General features: G+C 36.4%; 2 protein-coding genes across 5 annotated transcripts in view; one reads left to right on the top strand and one right to left on the bottom strand.

Moving 5' to 3' along the window:
- Positions 1–2: 2 nt before the first annotated feature.
- LOC123762574 (centriolar and ciliogenesis-associated protein HYLS1) lies at positions 3–14,496 on the bottom strand. Of its 3 annotated transcripts, none has more exons than XM_045749138.1 (5): positions 14,341–14,496; positions 9,497–9,607; positions 6,285–6,483; positions 2,291–2,703; positions 3–820 (listed from the first exon to the last, which is right to left on the bottom strand). In XM_045749138.1, exons 2-5 carry the CDS (start codon positions 9,597–9,599, stop codon positions 672–674), a joined length of 864 nt encoding a protein of 287 aa, XP_045605094.1. In that variant the 5' UTR covers positions 9,600–9,607; positions 14,341–14,496; the 3' UTR covers positions 3–671. The 3 variants fall into 3 exon arrangements, with proteins under 3 accessions (XP_045605094.1, XP_045605095.1, XP_069188559.1); XM_045749139.2 differs by having other exon boundaries at positions 14,329–14,482; XM_069332458.1 differs by lacking the exon at positions 14,341–14,496 and adding an exon at positions 14,076–14,225.
- Positions 14,497–16,685: 2,189 nt separating this feature from the next.
- Positions 16,686–19,188, top strand: part of EMC1 (ER membrane protein complex subunit 1) — a 30,764-nt gene continuing 28,261 nt past the window's right edge. For both annotated transcript variants that reach the window (XM_069332456.1, XM_045749137.2), the window contains exons 1-2: positions 16,686–16,844; positions 18,953–19,071. In XM_069332456.1, coding sequence (XP_069188557.1) covers positions 16,747–16,844; positions 18,953–19,071 — 217 coding nt within the window. In that variant the 5' untranslated portion in view covers positions 16,686–16,746. The remainder of the gene's footprint in view (positions 16,845–18,952; positions 19,072–19,188) is intronic.

Genomic DNA, 19,188 nt, shown 5'->3' on the forward strand with positions numbered 1-19,188 from the left:
AGTATGGTAGTGTTAACTTTATTTATAATAATTATAATAATCTTTGTCCTGGAATGTTTTCCCTTTAAAATGTTTAACAAAGTACTAGACAGACCATTTAAATGCGAGGTATCGGGAAATACATTCACATGTACATCCAAAAGTCAACTGTAGCTAAAAATGTTTCCATGTCCTTAACTTGGGGTTGAGAACCTTATATAAACTCACATTATTTCTAAATCATCTGTTCTTTCCCATTACAGTATACATATATTTATGGATAATAAATCATCTTTACTTAAAAATAATGGCATTAAATGATAACATTTAAACATTAACAAGTGATTTGCTATTCCTATTAAATGTATCACAGTACAGTACTATAATTTTGTTCAAAAAATTATTATATAATAATTTGTTGCTAGTCAAAATATATTTCATGTATTACTATCTGATTAAAGATTAAAATGAGCATATATATATATGTTGTACTCAAACAGATTATGCTTGCTTTATAAATGAAAATGTGTGTGTTGTAACAGACTTGCTCCCATACTCAAAGGAATACTGTATTAAGTAATTGAAAAATTAGGAATATTGAAATATTTCCTCTTCAGTCAGTATGAAGCTAAACTTTTAAAACTTGGGAAATTTATTAAAAAGAAACTTTTACACCCTGGAATAAATGAGGTTTATTTTGAATAAAACAGCTTTGTACGCACAGACCAACGAAGTTTTGATCGAGGATCTTCTCCAGGAGCTTTGAACTTATCCCAATGTGCCTTGTAGAAATGATATAAAGTAACTGGATCAGGCCGACTAGGGTACTCTGGCAAGCCATCTGAAAAGAGCAAAATTTTACTAATTTATTGAATAAGTCTTCAGACAATATACTATCCACATTGCAGAAAAAAATATGGAATGCAGTACAGTAATGTACTGGTACTTTGATTACATGAATATATGAGTATGTGGATGTTCTGAATGGCAATAATAAAAAATGAGCCTTGAGAATTATATAATGGGCATGCAATAAATGTAAATGATGATGACTTCAAATGTGTTCAATAAAAGGAAGACCTGTTGAATATAAACTTGTCAAGGATATAGGTATAAACAAGTACCATAGAATGACACTTGGAAAATTGCGAATGTGTGATACTTTTGCGAGATTTAAGTTGTTGGCATGTAGGTGAAGGCTTCTCCCGAGGTTGAGAGCCAAAAGAATATAAGTTACAAAAATAACTTAAGATGAACTATGCTCTTTTTATCACTTAAGGGTTGATCCTGCAGGTGGCACAGTACGGGGTCATTAGGTAACATGGGCCCCATACCCAGGTCTGCTCCCTCTTTAACTGCTTTTCTTAAGCTGGTCTACTTGGATGCATCATTTCACAGTACTTAGCAGTGAGGATTCTTATAGTACAGTATTGTATTTTCAGTGAGTGAGACCAAGTGGTGTGAAGCCATCTTTTCACATATCTGACATTATAGTTTATAACTGTTGCAGCAAAGTCAATCATTGATCTTTATGTATTTTTCTTTTGAACACATTTACCAAACACATCGGTGCAATGGCTTTTTAGCTTTTAGATTATTTTATCTACTAGGCTTTCACGTTTTATCTGCTAGGATATCTACTTTTTACCTGGGAAAATCATTTAGCGCCACATTGTTTTATAATTACAGCTGTGTTCTGCATTCAGACAAGGAAAAAAAGGGGTATTGATACTTATAGTGGAGACATGGAAGCAAGTTTGTTTAAATGTGGATGAACTGAGCAAGATGGAGCAGATGATAGCATTAAGTAATAACTGTAAAAAGTAATAAGGATTTGCAAACAATAAGTGCATCTGGCTAATGCTGTAAATACTTCTCTTCTGTCGAAATACCACTCGGAATACCAGGAAGTAAAATTATTGTGGAATATTATAAAATAGGGAAATGCATGCTTTTATGGACTCGTATCATATGCCAAACCAGATCTAAAGAAGAACCGAGAGATACCAACACAGTTATTTTAGTACAAGGGTCAGTTTCAAGAATGGAAAATTGATAATGATGATGTTAAATGGATATCAGTTCAGTTTTGGCCCCCCTTATAGAGATTTGAATTAGTTCTAAAACCAGCATAGCCAACAGTGGGCTACACTGTCCAATTTCACCATGCACCTCCAATACATTTTAACAGTGTGCATCTCTCAAATTTCAAGTGAAGACAAAGATGTTCTCCGAATTTTGCCTAATATTGCACCCTAAAAATAAAAAAGGTACTAAAATGTTTACAGGGACCTTATCAGTGTAAACTTACCTTTATGTTTTGCCATCCCAGCAACCTTTTGCTTTCTAAGATCCTGGTTCACTTTATTCCCATTTGATTGTCCTCTTGATTGATCATCTGTTGGTCTTTGCAATGTGACTTGTGAATCTACAACTGGCCCTGTTGGCATCCTGTGTGTATCAACATGTGTGTGTCTGAATGTTCTACCTCTATTTTCAATTTTATTTTTTTGTAGTAGACCAGAATACGATTTAATCTTTTCCTTAGACATTCTGGCTCCTGTAGTACTATCACTTGGAGAATACATGGCTGAAGAAGAGTCGCTCTTCTCTCTTTCTGATACAGATGTAGCTGATGCTCTACTATCAAAGTCAGAATATCCACTTTCTTCAGCATCTTCATTTGCATTATTTCTTGACTGAGACAGAGAACTCCCAAATGGCCTGAAAAAGATGGTTATATACAAAAGTCAATGAAAACATGAAATATGGTTAATTTATAATATAAATTTAACATATTTAATACTTTTCCATAATCGAGGACCTTATGCAGAAAAATTTATAATAGCTTGGGCACTGTTTCTGTACATCCTCCTGTATTAACATTCTTTGTATATGTTTCCTCTCATACCTCCACTTCACTCCTCTAATATACTACAACTCTACTTACTACATAAAATATTACATTTGCAAATCGTGTGAAGTTCATTATGCCTGTATTACACTCAGATTTATGTTATTAAGTATAGATGCACCAAATAATCCGCCCCATGCATGGGACCAGCACATTTAGTCTTACTGAAAGTGATGTAGGTTTTTGTATTATTAGGTTAATCTATTGGACGAGCAAACCTTAGGTAACATGGCTATATTTTCTCCATCAGGAGGTTTAGGCCAGAAGACAATTAGGAAATGAAGGCTATCGATATTCACAATTACACTCGTCATTTTATCATATCTTCCACCACCACATTAATCATCTTTGAGAGCTATCACTATCAAACCTCAGCTGCATTGCAATGCTTTACAAGATTGGGCATTTGATGCCCATTAGTTTTATCCTATACAGACATTCACAGTTTTTCATAAATTGCTTCAAATTAGCTATGCCTTTCTACTGCTCTTTTCGTCCTACCAACACTCAATCCCAGATTCTTCAAACACGATAACCATATCTGAACATCTTTGTCACCCTTTAATGCTCCAACCCTAAAATTTATATAAAATATTCTCCTAAACAATCTAACAATCCATTTGTTCGACTATTTAATTGAATAAATTATATTTAGTTATTGTAAATTTTAACTAAAATTATGCACATTCAACATCAATTTGCCTGTTCTTGTAACACTAGAAACTTACAATATTCAGTCAACACAAATGTTCTGAAAATCATCAGTTTCCACAACTCAAATCATCAATATTTTCCTATGCTAATGCCACAATTTGTGCAGAGCATTTGTACATTCCCACAAAAACTGGACCAATCAAACTTAAAGGTATATAGGAAAATAGTGTTAGGTTCCAGTAACCATCAATAGTCCAAAAGTTTTCCTTATTCTTTACTTGACAAAACAACCAATTTTGACATTAATTAATTAACCCTCCACCATTCAGCCACAAATTCAGCACAAAATCAAGTCAACCAACATGAGGATTAGTGCAGATTAACCCTCAATATGTGGTCATTGTCATTTGTGGATTAACTGGGCCACTGCAGTTATTGTCATAAGACATTGTTATTAATGCCTAGTTTCTATACTAAAGATATGGATGTAGTGGAGTTCACACAGACCCAAGAATTTGTTTTACTATTTTGTAAATTGTGCTTAATACTCAATGAGGTTTTCATGTACTACAGGTCTGCACTTATCAAATTACTACTAAGTATTTTCCACAAGCATTTGAAACCATACCTGGATGACATTCCCAGATAGAAGGCCAGCAGATGAGTGGGTTGCAAGACGCTTCTTTTCACTACACCATTAACAGATTTGGGTGATATAGATGTATATATTACATTGTAGGCAAGTAATATAATACTCATTAACTGTATTGGTCAATTACACTATGTGTACATGAACTGACTTTACAGCAAAAAACACTAAATTGTGTAAACTAATCAGTGAAACAAAAAAAAATCCAAGGTGATGGCATGGAAACCGCTCTTAGTGTGGTGGTAATTACCACAATGACCCCGCCACCAAAAATCTTCCTAGAGCTCTCATTCACTCACTCACAAAACCATAAGATGTACTTACCTAGTTGTGCTTGCGGGGGTTGAGCTTTGGCTCTTTGGTCCCGAATGATGTAGATATCATCATTTGCAAGTCACACACTCACGCTAGTAAAACCAATCATGTCCTCTGCTTTCATTACTTCCACTCACTAGATATACAAAGAATATTCCTCATTTAAATTCTAATATATTTTTCCCACCAGTTAACATTCTCCCACACTTTTCTTAAATAACCCCTTTAAATGTTTTGTTAAATCTCCTTCTTGCACTTTCTTCTTTCCAAATTAATTTAAATACTTTGACAAATTTCATTTAGTTTTTCTTGCAAGCACTTCATTCACTCTCATTCTTATGATTTAAACTTTTCACATACCTTTTATTCAAATCATGCTTCTGTTTTCTTGCCTCACTTTCCCCTTCACTTTGTATTCACATAATCCCTTCCTCTTTGTAATTAACATGTGCTCTTGCAATGTCCTCATCGCAAAGAGCACTTCCTCTCGCTCAACTACAGGTCTACACCATGCAGTGGTTGGGTTGCCACATCACTATCCCCAGTTTCTTGAACTGCAAATTTGTACTTTTAATCAAAGGTACTAGATCATCATATCATGCAATTATATAGACTTGTAACCAATTTTTATAATTAGCAATGGCTGGTTTTCATATACCACTTATAAATAGAAGCATGGAATACATGGTATAAATACAGAGAAAAATAAATGCATTGCAATATTATATACATACAGTACATAAAAAAAATGCATTGAAATACCCTTTTCTAGGTGCACCCCTGAAGCTTCCTGAAGCTCTCACCAAGATCAAATATAAATTTAAATGAAATAAGTTTATTGAGGTATAAATACACACAAAGATACGAGGTAAGTCCATCAATTCTCATTCTGTTTAGTACGTGTTCACACACACAATATTTTATTTATATATATATAATAATATATATAAATATATATATACTGTATATATATTATATATCTCGGATTGGCCTCATCAGTCACACCAGACGCGGCACCAGGATTGACAACTAGGGCGCAACTCCATAGTCTCCCGAGACTGGTGGACGACGACGACGACGACGACGAATAATCTCCAAGAGATTATTTGTATTTGAAGTACATGGGTGAAGCATTTAAAGCATTGTGGTTCGAATAGAGGTCATCAGTGAGATAGTGATCATGAACAGAGCCATTCCAGGAAGAGGTTTGTGAAAGAAAGGCGTGAAAAGGAGATCTAAGTAGTATACAAGAGAAGAACAAGCGAGTGAGACTAACACCCTGTAAATTTCAGGCTGTATTTGACAATTTGTCGGAGTTATCTAGTGAGGAATGTGTTGTTGATACTGACACTGATGAAGTTAGTGAGTGTATTGAAACAGAGATGGCCAAGGAGGATTTTGGTAGTGATGGAAGTCTGACCCCCACGCCCGAATAACAGCCCAGGACTTATTTGCAAAGACAACCGATAGCACAATATTTCTGAACGCCTCAAATTCTTTCAGTGTTTGTCTTCATATACAGTGAGTGGACACAAAAATTATTTAAAACTTCTCTACCAGCACTAAATACTAACATTCAGTATTCTCTATTTGCATACAGTCTTGAACACAGCTTCAGTACCTATTTGAACATACAAATCCAAGATATTATAGTGTATAATAATGGTCAAGAAAATTACATTAAATATCATCAGTCTAATAACAAATTGCTTCAATATCAAATACCATATGGTATTACACCCATGCATAGATTCATTACCCTCTGTACTGTACCTGACTGAAGACTTCCAAGTAGATGGCATTTGTTGTTCAGGAGGAATTGGTGTAGAAGTATCTGGTAATGGCATCCTTATATTTAATTTGCTTGGTATGGCAGGAGTTTCATCATGGCTAACAGAGTCGTGCAAGTCTCTGGACTGACACCTTTGCTGTTTAACTTTGCGGAGATCATTCTTGATCAATTTTAGAAGATCTGCAAAATAGTTTTTATGGTTAGTATGCATTAGATGTTTAAATATGTACACACTTGCATATCTGTGTGTGTGCAGGAACAGGCTCTAGCACCAGGGATCTACCTCTTAACCACTCATTTTTTTGTTTAATAGGACAATACACAGGCAAAACTGACCACCCTGGGGAATAGTGTTGAATGTAATGAAACATCAATTTCTGGGCAAGCCCCAGTGGTTTCCTGAAGATACTATCCCTGATAGTGTACCACCTACTAGAATGCATCAGCTGCAAAGTTCTATAGGTCTACCTGGGACCAGTGCCAGAATCTGCCCCCCCACTCACAGAGGCACAAAAAGCAGTGGCATTTACTGATTGCTCTCATTTATCTGGATTATATGAGAAATCTCTCTCACTGGATAAGCTGAACGTCCAAATAAGCAGGAATTCTTACCAGGAAAGTCCAAAAATAAACACATTAGTAATTTTTGTGCCACAACCAACATAATTCATATGTCCACACACACACACACACACATTACATGGTTAGAGAAAGATTGAAAGAATTTAGTGACAACAGAAATTTCATCTTACCTAGTTGGAGTTCATCTGCTTAATTGATGTTTAAAGGTTTCAGTGTTATTTACCTAACCTCACCTAACACAACACTAAAATTATGTACATAAGCTTTGCATTCCCTTATATCACAGACCATACTCATGCCTATACTAACATCCTTCACAGCACTCTTAACAGAACACCCATTTTCACAAAGTTCAATCACCCATAGCTTATTTTTAACCCTTACACTGCTACAGCCTGGGCTGTACATGGGGGGTATAAGCTGGGGCTGGGTAAAATATATTTGAATTATGTGAAAATTAATATTATATGTTAAGCAAATCTCCAACTTATTGACTTCAGAGTCGTGAAAGTTTCATCCCAAAATTTTCAGAAATGGATTTTAGACAATTTTTTTTTTTTAAAGAAAAATGTTTTGTTGATAAGGAGAACATTTCCTATTAACTAGAACCGAGGGATAATGCAGTAATAAGGAGATGCAAGCACCTGTCCGATGCGCAAAGAAGAAGAATAGTAGTTAGAAGTGTCCACAAAGTGGATATACAGCTGGTGCCTTTATAGCATTGCTGAGTAATACATAATAACAAATAATAAAAGTATGTTATCATGCTCTATTTTGTTAGATATCATACAAATACATTGTCCAATGGTATTACCTGTTACTTTCACCAATATCCACAATTTTTTTTTTTTAGGGGTGATTTTTTTTTTCTTCTTTGTTTATTATCTGATTTTGTTGTAACCTCTACATCCCAGAGAATGCATACCCTTCCATAACTATGTGAAGAAAGAATTAAATTGGTCAACTAATAAATCAGTCATAACTGGCAGAACTTGGGACTTTGAATTTTTTGTTCCTTATTTTTTTTTTACATATTTCAAACTCTTCTTCTTGATAGTAGCTGCAGTTTGCATGAAGGGTTTGTCCTCCCAATGACTGCACCAGTACAGATGTTGGTGGAGGCATTTATGTTGAAGATGATAAGAGTTTCAAAAGTGCTTGTTGCGTTGTGCTGTAGACAGAGGAGCGGCGACTAAAACAGAGGTGTATGTTAGAGGGAGACTTGCCGCACCGTAGGGTGGTATGTTGTGTTTATGGCGTCAGCCGATCCAATGTTGCGACAAGGCAGTTGTTTTCTGTGTTTAGCCGTTGGTGGCGCCAGGTATAAATGTGGCGCAGGTCAGATGTGACCCAATTTGTTGGTCAACTGGAGATATTTAGCCAGTGCTTTGACTCTTTGGTATTTTTCTTGTAACGAGTGGTCACCGCCTCCTAATATATGCTCGATGGTAAAGGGTATTTTAAGTGAGTTAAGTACTTGTTTGAAATTTACTCTGGCACTATAATGCCGGGCTCCCCCTCCCCGAGAGGGGGAAGGGGGAGCCCCAGACCCTTCACGCCAGCTACCCACATCTCAGTTCTTGGGGCTGATGCTATAGGTAGAGGTTGTGTGCTCTGGCTCCAGTGTCTTTACAGCACTGTGCTTCGTGTATGGTGTTTGTTTTTCCAAGGGCGTGAGAGCCAGGAGATATCTTCAGTACTTGGGCTGCATGCGCCTAGGGCTGCCTTCCCTACGTGCCCTGTAAGTACTGCCCTTGGAGCTCGGGGCCACCTTCCACAGGCTCCTCGGGACCTGCCTCTGCTGGTCCATTCTACCGTTCGGTTTTTCAGCCGCCCGTTGGGCTCTTGGGTGTTCTGTTCTCCCTTGTTACCTGCGGGTAAGTGGCAGTTTGCACTGGTAGGGGCACAGGGTACTGCGCAGCTTCATTTTCCCAACATAGCGGCCGGCTTTGACCCTTGGGGTTCGCTGTCCTCTTGCGGGGTTTGTTTTTTGTTTTTGCCTTGTCGGGGGGTTCTGTGTAAATATTATTATAGATTGAAAATTGAACATGTAATACTGTGACGAACATTTTTGATGGGCACACTAGTGACATGTATCATTATCATCAATATTATATCCGTTTTAATGTAAACAAATAGGAAATGACATCCAAGTGCATAAAATAGGCAAAAAAAACTACAAGAAAATTCTTGTATTATTGATCAATATGATCAATAATATGTGTGAGGAAACTTTTTTCTCTTGAATTGCCCATGCGACCGATTTCGGGAGTCTCCTGTACAAGTGCTCATGATTTGATGTTATTGTGCACCTTTTCTACTTTACTGCAACCAAAGTAGTGTAATTTTTATTTGTTTTTTATATTGCCATGATCAGGGAAATGATTTTAACAGTATTAAAAGAATTTTGTTTAACGTGCATTACGGAGTTGTCAAATTAAACAGGCACACAGTATATGGGATAAATAATAGCATTATATATGTAGAGTACAGTACTTTAAATTACACACAAACTTTAAAGTCTGAAAAACTGCATACCAGTACTGTACTCACTTTTCTCTTTTACCTTAGATACACTCTTGTAATGTACTAAAGATATATGTACACCTACCCTTACGGAGACGTTCAACATTTTCATCAGAAACATCTTCGAATCCCAGCTTAGTCAATTCCTCCCGCACTTCTTCCTCGGTGACCCTCAAACGGTAAGGCATCTTAACACCTGAATTATCAATGACAAATATTCATCACACTGCAGGTATATTCAAATGGTGTACAATACAATATTTACAAACACCCAACTCCTAATTAAAATAATAAATTAAAGATTACAATATTATTTTTTAACAAATTATTTTACCTCACAGAGAAATGAAGTTTAAATGTATTCCTGGTACTGTATACTGTATAGTCGAACACACTTTACCTGCTTGCTGAAACACTGCTAAAAATACTGTATAATAGCACAAAAATATTTTAATCATTATGTTTTACTATACTGTATCTGCTAAATAACAAGATGTAGATGAACACCACGCTGGAAGTAGACTTTATTTGGAGACAACATGTTGCTTGCACTATGAGAATTTGCAGACATACAGTCCACTTAAATTATCACACAACTACCAAATAATGTGAGGAACTGACCTGCGAGATTTATATTTATTTAACCGATATGAATTTATATAGAATTTATATTTACATTAATTTATATATTGCACTGTAATAGCTTTATCAAGTCTAACATGCTACACTTTACACAGAGCCAAAGATTATAAAGAGGGGAAAAGTGGGAGGAATGAGGTGTAGATGAAGTTGTGACAAGGTTGTGGAGGTAAAGTGGCAAGGTAGGGAAGCAAACATGCAATGTAATTTGCAGTTTATATCTTGAGTAAATTACATCATATTTAGCAAGGGCAGTTGCAATGCTGAATTTTTCTCGATTCTGCTGAATGGTGCTGCAGTGTTTGACAGCTGCATAGTTAATTCTGTCTTGGTAGTGCAGTTGGGCTCGTTCAACTTGAAACCAGGAATCCCAGGTTTTAATCCTGGGTGGGACAGAAATGGTTAGGCATGTTTCTCATCACATGCCTCTGTTCACCTAGTAGTAAATGGGTATCCAGGAGTTAGTCGACTGTTGTGGTAATGCACTGGGGAAAGGTCAGTAGTTCAACCTTGAGGTGGGCACCTCGATATAAGATATATTCGACTATATAAAACTATATACAGTATATATAATATATATTATTATACTGTATTATTATTATATATATCCAATATATAATATTAGTATATTTTGGTACCAGTCTTTCTTGTAAACATATGTTGTTGAATATGACCGAATGGGTAGGATTAACGATTCTAACATGAATCTTCTCAATATTTCTCACGTTTTTCTTCACCGTCGGAGGTAATTGAAAAATTAACTCTCCCAAGTTCATTTTCACATTTTTATTTTGGTCTGATGCCTAGAAGCTTTTCGCAAGACCTCTCACATTTTCAAAGAAAATTTTTTATGTACTTAAGTAAACTACTCCGTTTAAAGTTTATATTTTTTTTGGGTAAGGTGAAATGACATAAATGTTTTTGGGCGAGGTGATAAAACATGAACCAATGGGTAAATCATTGGGTAAAGATAATTTTACATAATCAGAACACGAACCAATGGGTATATATCGTATCTTCTCTTCTTACTTCTATGTTGGTTCAGGGCCTTGAAGTGGGACCCCCATTTCAAGAAACTTTTTTAATGAGTGTAATTGGACAGACTTGTTGCTAAGCAGGGAAGTAATCGAGATGTATGCCAAATTTTGAACAATGTACGATGAAAGCACACAAACATTCATACCTAAACAGAGATGCAGTGTGAGAAAAGAGGATTGGTTCAACAGAAATTGTGAGAGGGCCAGAGACCAAGACACAAAAATGGAATCAATATAGGAAGAGGCCAAACCACCAAACATACCAGCAATACAAAGATGCGAGAAATAACTACACAGCAGTAAGGAGAGAGGCAGGAAGAAATTTTGAAAAAGTGATAGCGGACAAATGTAAAACAGAACCAGGCCTATTCTACAAATTCATAAACAGCAAATTGCAGATAAAGGATAATATCCAGAGGTTGAAAATGGGAAACAGATTCACCGAAAATTAAAAGGAAATGTGTGAAACACTAAACAAAAAGTTCCAAAGTGTGTTTGTGCAAAATGAAATCTTCAGAGAACCAGACAATAAGAATTCCAGAGAACAACATATAGCACATAGAGGTGTCTAGAGACAAAGTGGAAAATATTCTCAAGGAGTTGAACAAAGCAGTTGACCCAAATGGAGTTTCACCATGGGTACTGAGAGAATGTGCATCTGAGCTCAACATTCCACTTCACCTGATTATTCAGGCATCCCTGTGTACCTAAGTCGTAGCAGATGCATGGAAAAAGGCTAACAGAGTTCCAATCTACAAAAGTGGTGGCAGGGAAGACCCCCCTCAACAATTATAGACCTGTATTGTTGACAAGTGTAATAGTCAAAATATTGGACAAAATAATTAAAACTAAATGTGTAGAACACCTGAAGACAAACAATATATCAGATCGTCAGTATGGTTTTCGATCTGGAAGATCCTGTGTATCGAATTTACTCAGTTTCTATGACCGAGCCACAGAGATTTTACAGGAAAGGGATGGTTGGGTTGACTGCATCTATCTGGACCTAAAAAAGGCTTTCGGCAGAGTTCCACATAAGAGGTTGTTCTGGAAACGAACACATTGGAGGGGTGACAGGTAAGATGCTAACATGGATGAACAATTTTCTGATAGAAAAATGAGGGCAGTAATAAGAGGAAGTGTATCGGACTGAAGAAATATCACAAGCGGAGTACCACAGGGTTCAGTTCTTGCATGGGTAATGTTCATTGTCTACATAAACGATCTACCAGATGGAATACGGAATTATATGAACATGTTTGCTGATGATGCTAAGATAGTAGGGAAGATAAGAAACTTAGATGATTGTCATGCCCTTCAAGAAGACCTGGACAGAATAAGTATATGGAGCACCACTTGGCAAATGGAATTTAATGTAAATAAATGCCATGTTATGGAATGTGGAATAGGAGAACATAGACCCCACACAACTTATAAATTATGTGAGAAATCGTTAAAGAAGTCTGATAAAGAGAGAGATCTAGGGGTAGTTCTAGATAGAAAACTATCACCTGAGGATCACATTAAGAACATTGTGCAAGGGGCCTATGTTACACTTTCTAACTTTAGAATTGCTTTTAAAAATGGAAGGCAAAATACTAAATAAATCGTTCATAACTTTTGTTAGACAAAAGCTGGAATGTGCAGCGGTTGTATGGTGCTCATATCTTAAGAAGCACATTAGCAGTCTCCGTGGTGTAGTGGTAAGACACTCGCCTGGCGTTCCGCGAGCGCTATGTCATGGGTTCGTATCCTGGCCGGGGAGGATTTACTGGGCGCAATTCCTTAACTGTAGCCTCTGTTTAACGCAACAGTAAAATGTGTACTTGGATGAAAAAACGATTCTTCGCGGCAGGGGATCGTATTCCAGGGACCTGCCCGAAACGCTACGCGTACTAGTGGCTGTACAAGAATGTAACAACTCTTGTATATATCTCAAAAAAAAAAAAAAAAAAAAAAAAAAACATTAACTGGAAAAAGTGAAGAGACATGCTGTTAAGTGGCCCCCCAGAACTGAAGGTCAAGAGCTACAAAGTGACATTAGAGGCATTAAATATGCCAAAACTAGAAGACAGAAGAAAAAGAGGTGATATGATCACTGCATACAAAATAGTAACAGGAATTGATAAAATTGATAGGGAAAATTTCCTGAGACCTGGAACTTCAAGAACAAGAGGTCATAGATTTAAACTAACTAAACACAGATGCCGAAGAAATATAAGAAAATTCCCTTTTGCAAACAAAGTGGCAGACGGTTGGAACAAGTTAAGTGAGAAGGTGGTGGAGGCCAAGACCGTCGGTAGTTTCAAAGCCTTATATGACAGAGTGGTGGGAAGACAGCACACCACGAGCATAGCTCTCATCCTGTAACTACACTTTAGGTAATTACACACTTATGTAATTACATAGACACAAATACAATATACAGGCTACCTATCCCTGATAAAATTTTATTAAAAATTAATTATATAAACTTTGAGGACAAGATTAACATACATAAAATGCACTTGTTGCACCCAGTTCTACGATGAGTAATGCACCGAGAGCTACCATCTCCAAAATAACACAAGATTAACTAGATGTAATCTGCAGCTCACATAATGGACCAAAATGTTATGAGAACTAGCATAGAAATCCCAAACAAAACCCAACAGGGGCACTGGTTCTATTAAATAAATGTTTGTTATTAATTTTTTTTGTAGCCCACCATCTTGTTCCATAATGATCAATATTTGTTCTGATGTTCATGGTCTTACAATTATGAAAAAAGTGATATTTTAGAGAATAAATTATTTATCAACACATTCATTGTCATATAAGTATAGCCATCATATCAGTCATTAATTCCTATACAACATTTCGCAGATTGGTCACATCAGATTGGTCCTTATTTCACTTTATAGCCCTGGAATTAGACTTGTAACCGCCCATATAGTCTAACAAAATATTTTATAGAATTTGAGTAGAACCTAAAATATTAGTAATTACCTTAAGAGAGCAACTCTGATAATATCTGTGCATAGGTTCGTCCCTTCAGGTATATGGTTCCCCCACATTAGAGGGCACGAGGCCTCAGTTTAGTGTTGGGATTATATTCTCTCTCATGTTGTTTTCTCTTAGTTTTTCTTGAAGTTGTCTTTCCCTATTATGAATTTTCCCTAAGTATTTTACCCCAGCCAGGTGTTTCATAACAACGTGAGCACTGTGTACCTGTTGCCTCAAAAGGATCTTAACACCTTACCTTTTAACTTACCAAGTGAGGAACCCGAGGCAGGACGGCAGCCACACCAACAACGCCACACCACAATTGAGGTCACACAACAACAACAGGAATTTTTGTGCCAACGATTTTAAAACTGATGTTACATATGTCATTATATCCGCCTTATTTAAAAGAGAATTGTTTCCTTTCTAATATTATGTCCGTATATTGTGCGCAAATTATTTTATGAAAATTAATATATATATTACATTTTCTAGGTAATAAAATATAAATATATCTTTCTTAATTGTAAAAGTTTCGTATTTATTCACAAATACAATTATAGTATGTAAACAGTGTTGCAGCGTTACCACGGTCTGACAGCACCCTATGTAACAAGCGACGCTGTTTACTCGTTCGGTCTGAAAGCAGGATAATTAAATGTTTTACCTGAATTCGCCGAAAGAAAACATTCTAATGGCCTTCACGGAAAATTTTAAAGACGGTCATTACTGAATTCGTTTAAAAATATGTATAAAAAATGAGAAAGGAAAGAAAAGAAAGGGTATTAGATGGATGATAGGTAGTAAAAAGAGCTTTGATAATTCATCAGATCCTCTGGAGCTATAAATCTACGATGAACATCAGAATTTATAAGATATATGAAAGCCCCAGAGATGCTTTTTCACCGACAGGGGCATAAATCCATAAACCTAAGCTACTCTATCCATTTGATATGTATTTTATTGTCTCAATAAACGTACCTGAACTTGAATTACCCTACCCTACCCAACTTGAACCTACTACCCAAAATCATTTACGTCCTCTAATTACTCAACACAAAGCTGCTATTAGGACAATATCCAACTCTGGCCCCAGACATCACTCGGTACCCCTACTCAAATCTCTGAATATGTTAGATATTAAGTCACTGCACATTCTCTCATGTGTATTATACATATATAAAACGCTGAACTGTAATGCCAATCCTGACCTCAAAAGCTTCATTGAAGGTTGTAACAGAACCCATGAGCACCACACCAGAAATAAATACAGTTTTGATATTCCAAGAGTACGACTTAATCAAACTAGAAATTTTCTACAAATCAAGGGACCCAGAATGTGGAATGACCTTCCCAACCATGTTAAAGACTGTACCTCTCTCAACCAGTTTAAGATAAAAATGAAGCTATACCTAATAAATTTCCTGTAACCTACCTTGCCCCTCTATTGTCAACCCATGTCTGTTTTTTAGTGGAGGCTAATAGATCAGCCTTACATTTCTTGTTCTCTCCTGATTTTTAGTCATAGGTGATTTTTTTTATTCTGAGGCTGGTATTTTCTTCCCTGATTCCACGTATGACTAACCATCCAGTGATTCTAGATTTCTTTCTTTATTATGCACCCCATACCCATCCCGTGGGCGGTGGTGTAAAGGATTACAGAGGCACATAATCGGTTCATGAACTGAACCCTCTAGTTCGTTTAGCTAAGCCAATAACAATGTTTGACGCTAGTTACAAAATTATCAATGTTGTATACACATGTACACACCCTCATTCATACAGGTATATATATATATATATATATATATATATATACTGTATATATATACGTATACACATATACATACACATACATATCTAATCACCCACACAATTACACACATCAATAATCTTTGTGTCACAAGTGACATTACAAGAGGCTCACAACAGTCACTATACGAGGCACTTTACATCTATAGTGAGTCACACAGTTACTAGTCTTGCTGCACACCCACCCAACTGGGCGGCAGCTTTACAGTCATGTGCATGCATTACCTACAGTAAGCAAATTTTGGATGAGATGGGAATATTGGATAAACTTATAGCCCAGCGTGTTTAGTCAGAGCTGGTTTGTTTTTATATTAAGGCTGGTATTATCTCCCCCTAATTCCATGTATGAGTAACCATCCTGTGAGATGGGAATAATAGTTGAACCTACAGCTAGTTCTTTATCTACACTGTGTAAAAAATATCTCATATAGAATAGGATAGCAGCACATTGCTGTGTATACCTAATTTAGCTAAATAAAAAAAAAGTCCTTCCTCGTAACTCATACCTCTCTGTTCTAGGACAGGATAATTTATTAATCGTTGTCTAAGTACTCCAATGTGTGTTTCTGATATCGTACGGAGCAAAAATGTAAGACTGCTGAATATTTATTTTCCTAAAAATAACAGCCGACACAGGTCGATGTACATAAAATCCGTATCAATTTCTATATATAGTTGAATTTTTTCGGTATATTTCTAAATCTTGATATATGAATTTTTCATAATAATGTCAGCATAATGTTAATTTTATTTCATTTACACAGCTCACTGGAAGAAGTTGTAGGAAGAAATATGTGTTAATGAGGTGGAGTATGTGAGCCGGAGATAGTAGAGAGCAGATGACGTCCTGTTGACAGCAACCATGGCAGGCCGGTGGACGCTCACCTGTGTTATACTCTTACTTACTGGTCTAGGCTCTACCTACGGCCTCTATGAAGACCAGATAGGCAAGTTTGACTGGTAAGACATCATTCTGCTATTGCGTAGCACGGCTCAATGTAATGAGGGTAGGTAAAGTGTACAGGTTCCTGAGACCGGGTCTTGTGTTGCTGGGATGGAGATGGTTAGGCACGTTTCCTTATTCCTGTTTCCTCTGTTCACCTAGCAGTAAGTAGGTGCCGTGTCGTTAAGCCACTGTTGCGGATTGTATCCTGGAGAAGATCATTAGTTGGACGTGGAAAACCATTGACCTCCCAAATGTTAACAAATTCCAGTTTGGCAACAGGATAATTTCGTCTTCATAGTTTTTTACCTTTTGCTTTAAAACTGCACTGTATCTATTGCTACCCAATCTCACAATCTTTATGTACCCAATCTGAACATCTTTATCATTGCTGTCTTCTTATATGTAGTCAATCTGCTGTATGGTGTCTATTATCTTGTTTAAATTACCAATCAAGCTGTCAATGTAATCAATCAGAGCTTTAATATACCAATGTGCTTTAATATACTTACTAATCTCTCTCATCTCATTTTTTTTCTTGCAATGTATTTATCATTTTATTAATTCTGATAGAATTTACCTACTTAAAATTATCTGTTAGATTAAGGACCTGCCTGAAACTCTGCGCGTACTAGTGGCTTTACAAGAGTGCAATTACTGTACAATGCTATGTATTCTCACAAACCCAATTTACCTTCTTGTATATAAATAAATAAAATAAAATAAATAAATAAGGATGCTGCTTCTGGAAACTTTCCTTGTTAAGACTACTCCATAGCGCGGTCGATAGAGCTTTGGTCTCACAAGCCTGGGGTCCACAGTTTGAGTCTCCCAGAGCCCAGGTGAATACAATCTCCCAAATGTTATCAAAAGCTGTACATCTCTTAACCAGTTTAATATGTTATGTTGATTTAGGGGCGACGACGGTCGAAACCAGTTTAATAGAGAGACCAAGACGTATTTACTTTATATCGTGTAATTAATATCTTATAATCAATACCATGTAACTAATTTCACTCATTTTCCCTTATCAGTTATTTTTGTGTTATTCTTGTTTTTTTCTTTTTTATTTACCTATTATTATGTACTTTCTGCATTTGTCATCTAATTTCTTGTTTCTTTGTTAAAGTGTTTACTCGTGTCCTTATGTTCCTGGTTCATTGTTAGTGTTGGCCCCATTGACCCCCATTACATTAACATATTACTCTGTTATGTTCTGAACAAAATGTTATGAGAGAGTGCAGTTGCTTTTCTAAACTACACCATGTATTTCCATTTTGTTATTAATGTAAATATGCTACAACTATTGACATCATATTGTTATAATCTGTGCCTGTTATCCTTAAATGTCATTTTTTTCATTCATTTGTTATTTCCCCCCCCCCCCCCCCTCACACTTGCCTAACCACTTGGGCTGAACAGTAAAGCGACGGTCTCACTTCGTGTAGGTCAGCATTCAATTCCCGACCGTCCAAGTGGTTGGGCACCATTCCTTCCTCATCCCCCCTGTCCCACCCCAAATTCTTATCCAGACCCCTTCCAAGTGCTATACAGTCAATATGGCTTGGTGCTTTCCCCCTGATAATTCCCTCCCTCCCCCCTCACACTCTCCCCCTCACACCTTTGTAAAAAATTTGTCTATTTTATGTTTTTGTGCAAAATGCTTTGCATAATAGTGGCTTCATAGATTGTGTAATTCCTGTCCCCACAATTTGTATATTACTCCTGTGTTCTTTGTACATGTACACACATTCTTTTGAATAAAACTATTGTATTGTATATACAGTATACAGTTTTAACAATTATACTATTATGTGCAAAATGCTTGTATACGTTTTCAACTGCCTATCCCCCAGTTAGTTCATTGAAGAACTACGTAAACTTGGCACATTTTACTATGTATTTGCACCAATACTAATACTTATTTACTAATACTTTTTTTTTCAGAGTGAGCAGTGCATTAAATGTCTGCAAACAATTTGACCATGCCTAACTATATCCCATGGGGTGTCATAGAGACTACATAGATTCGTTGTCCTGAGGCTACCTGTATTTATTTTTGTAAGAATTAATGGTCCTCTTGTATTATGAAATTATTAAATGTTGAATTTTCATGAACTTTCAGGGTTCAACAATATGTCGGTGTTGTTGAGCATGCTGTGTTTGATGAGTCCAGCATGCCTGCACGGCGAATTATTGTGGCCACTGCACAAAATGTATTGGCTGCTCTTTCAACTAAAAATGGTAAGGAATTACGTGTTGTTTACAATTATTATTTTCAAGGGCATTTTTCAGAACTGTGAATAACCATAGGGTCTTGTGCCCGACCCTGAGCCTAACTCTTACCTTAACATTTTATGG

The sequence above is a fragment of the Procambarus clarkii genome, chromosome 27 (genome assembly GCF_040958095.1).
Source record: "Procambarus clarkii isolate CNS0578487 chromosome 27, FALCON_Pclarkii_2.0, whole genome shotgun sequence".
NCBI lineage: Eukaryota > Metazoa > Arthropoda > Malacostraca > Decapoda > Cambaridae > Procambarus > Procambarus clarkii.

Bases quoted from the DNA above. Each gene is read 5' to 3' on its own strand.
- LOC123762574 (XM_045749138.1), bottom strand. From the start codon at position 9,599: ATGCCTTACCGTTTGAGGGTCACCGAGGAAGAAGTGCGGGAGGAATTG. The intron at 6,484-9,496 runs GTAGGTGTACAT...ACTATTTTGCAG, and splicing joins TGTTGAACGTCTCCGTAAGG to ATCTTCTAAAATTGATCAAG. The intron at 821-2,290 runs GTAAGTTTACAC...TGCTCTTTTCAG, and splicing joins TGGGATGGCAAAACATAAAG to ATGGCTTGCCAGAGTACCCT.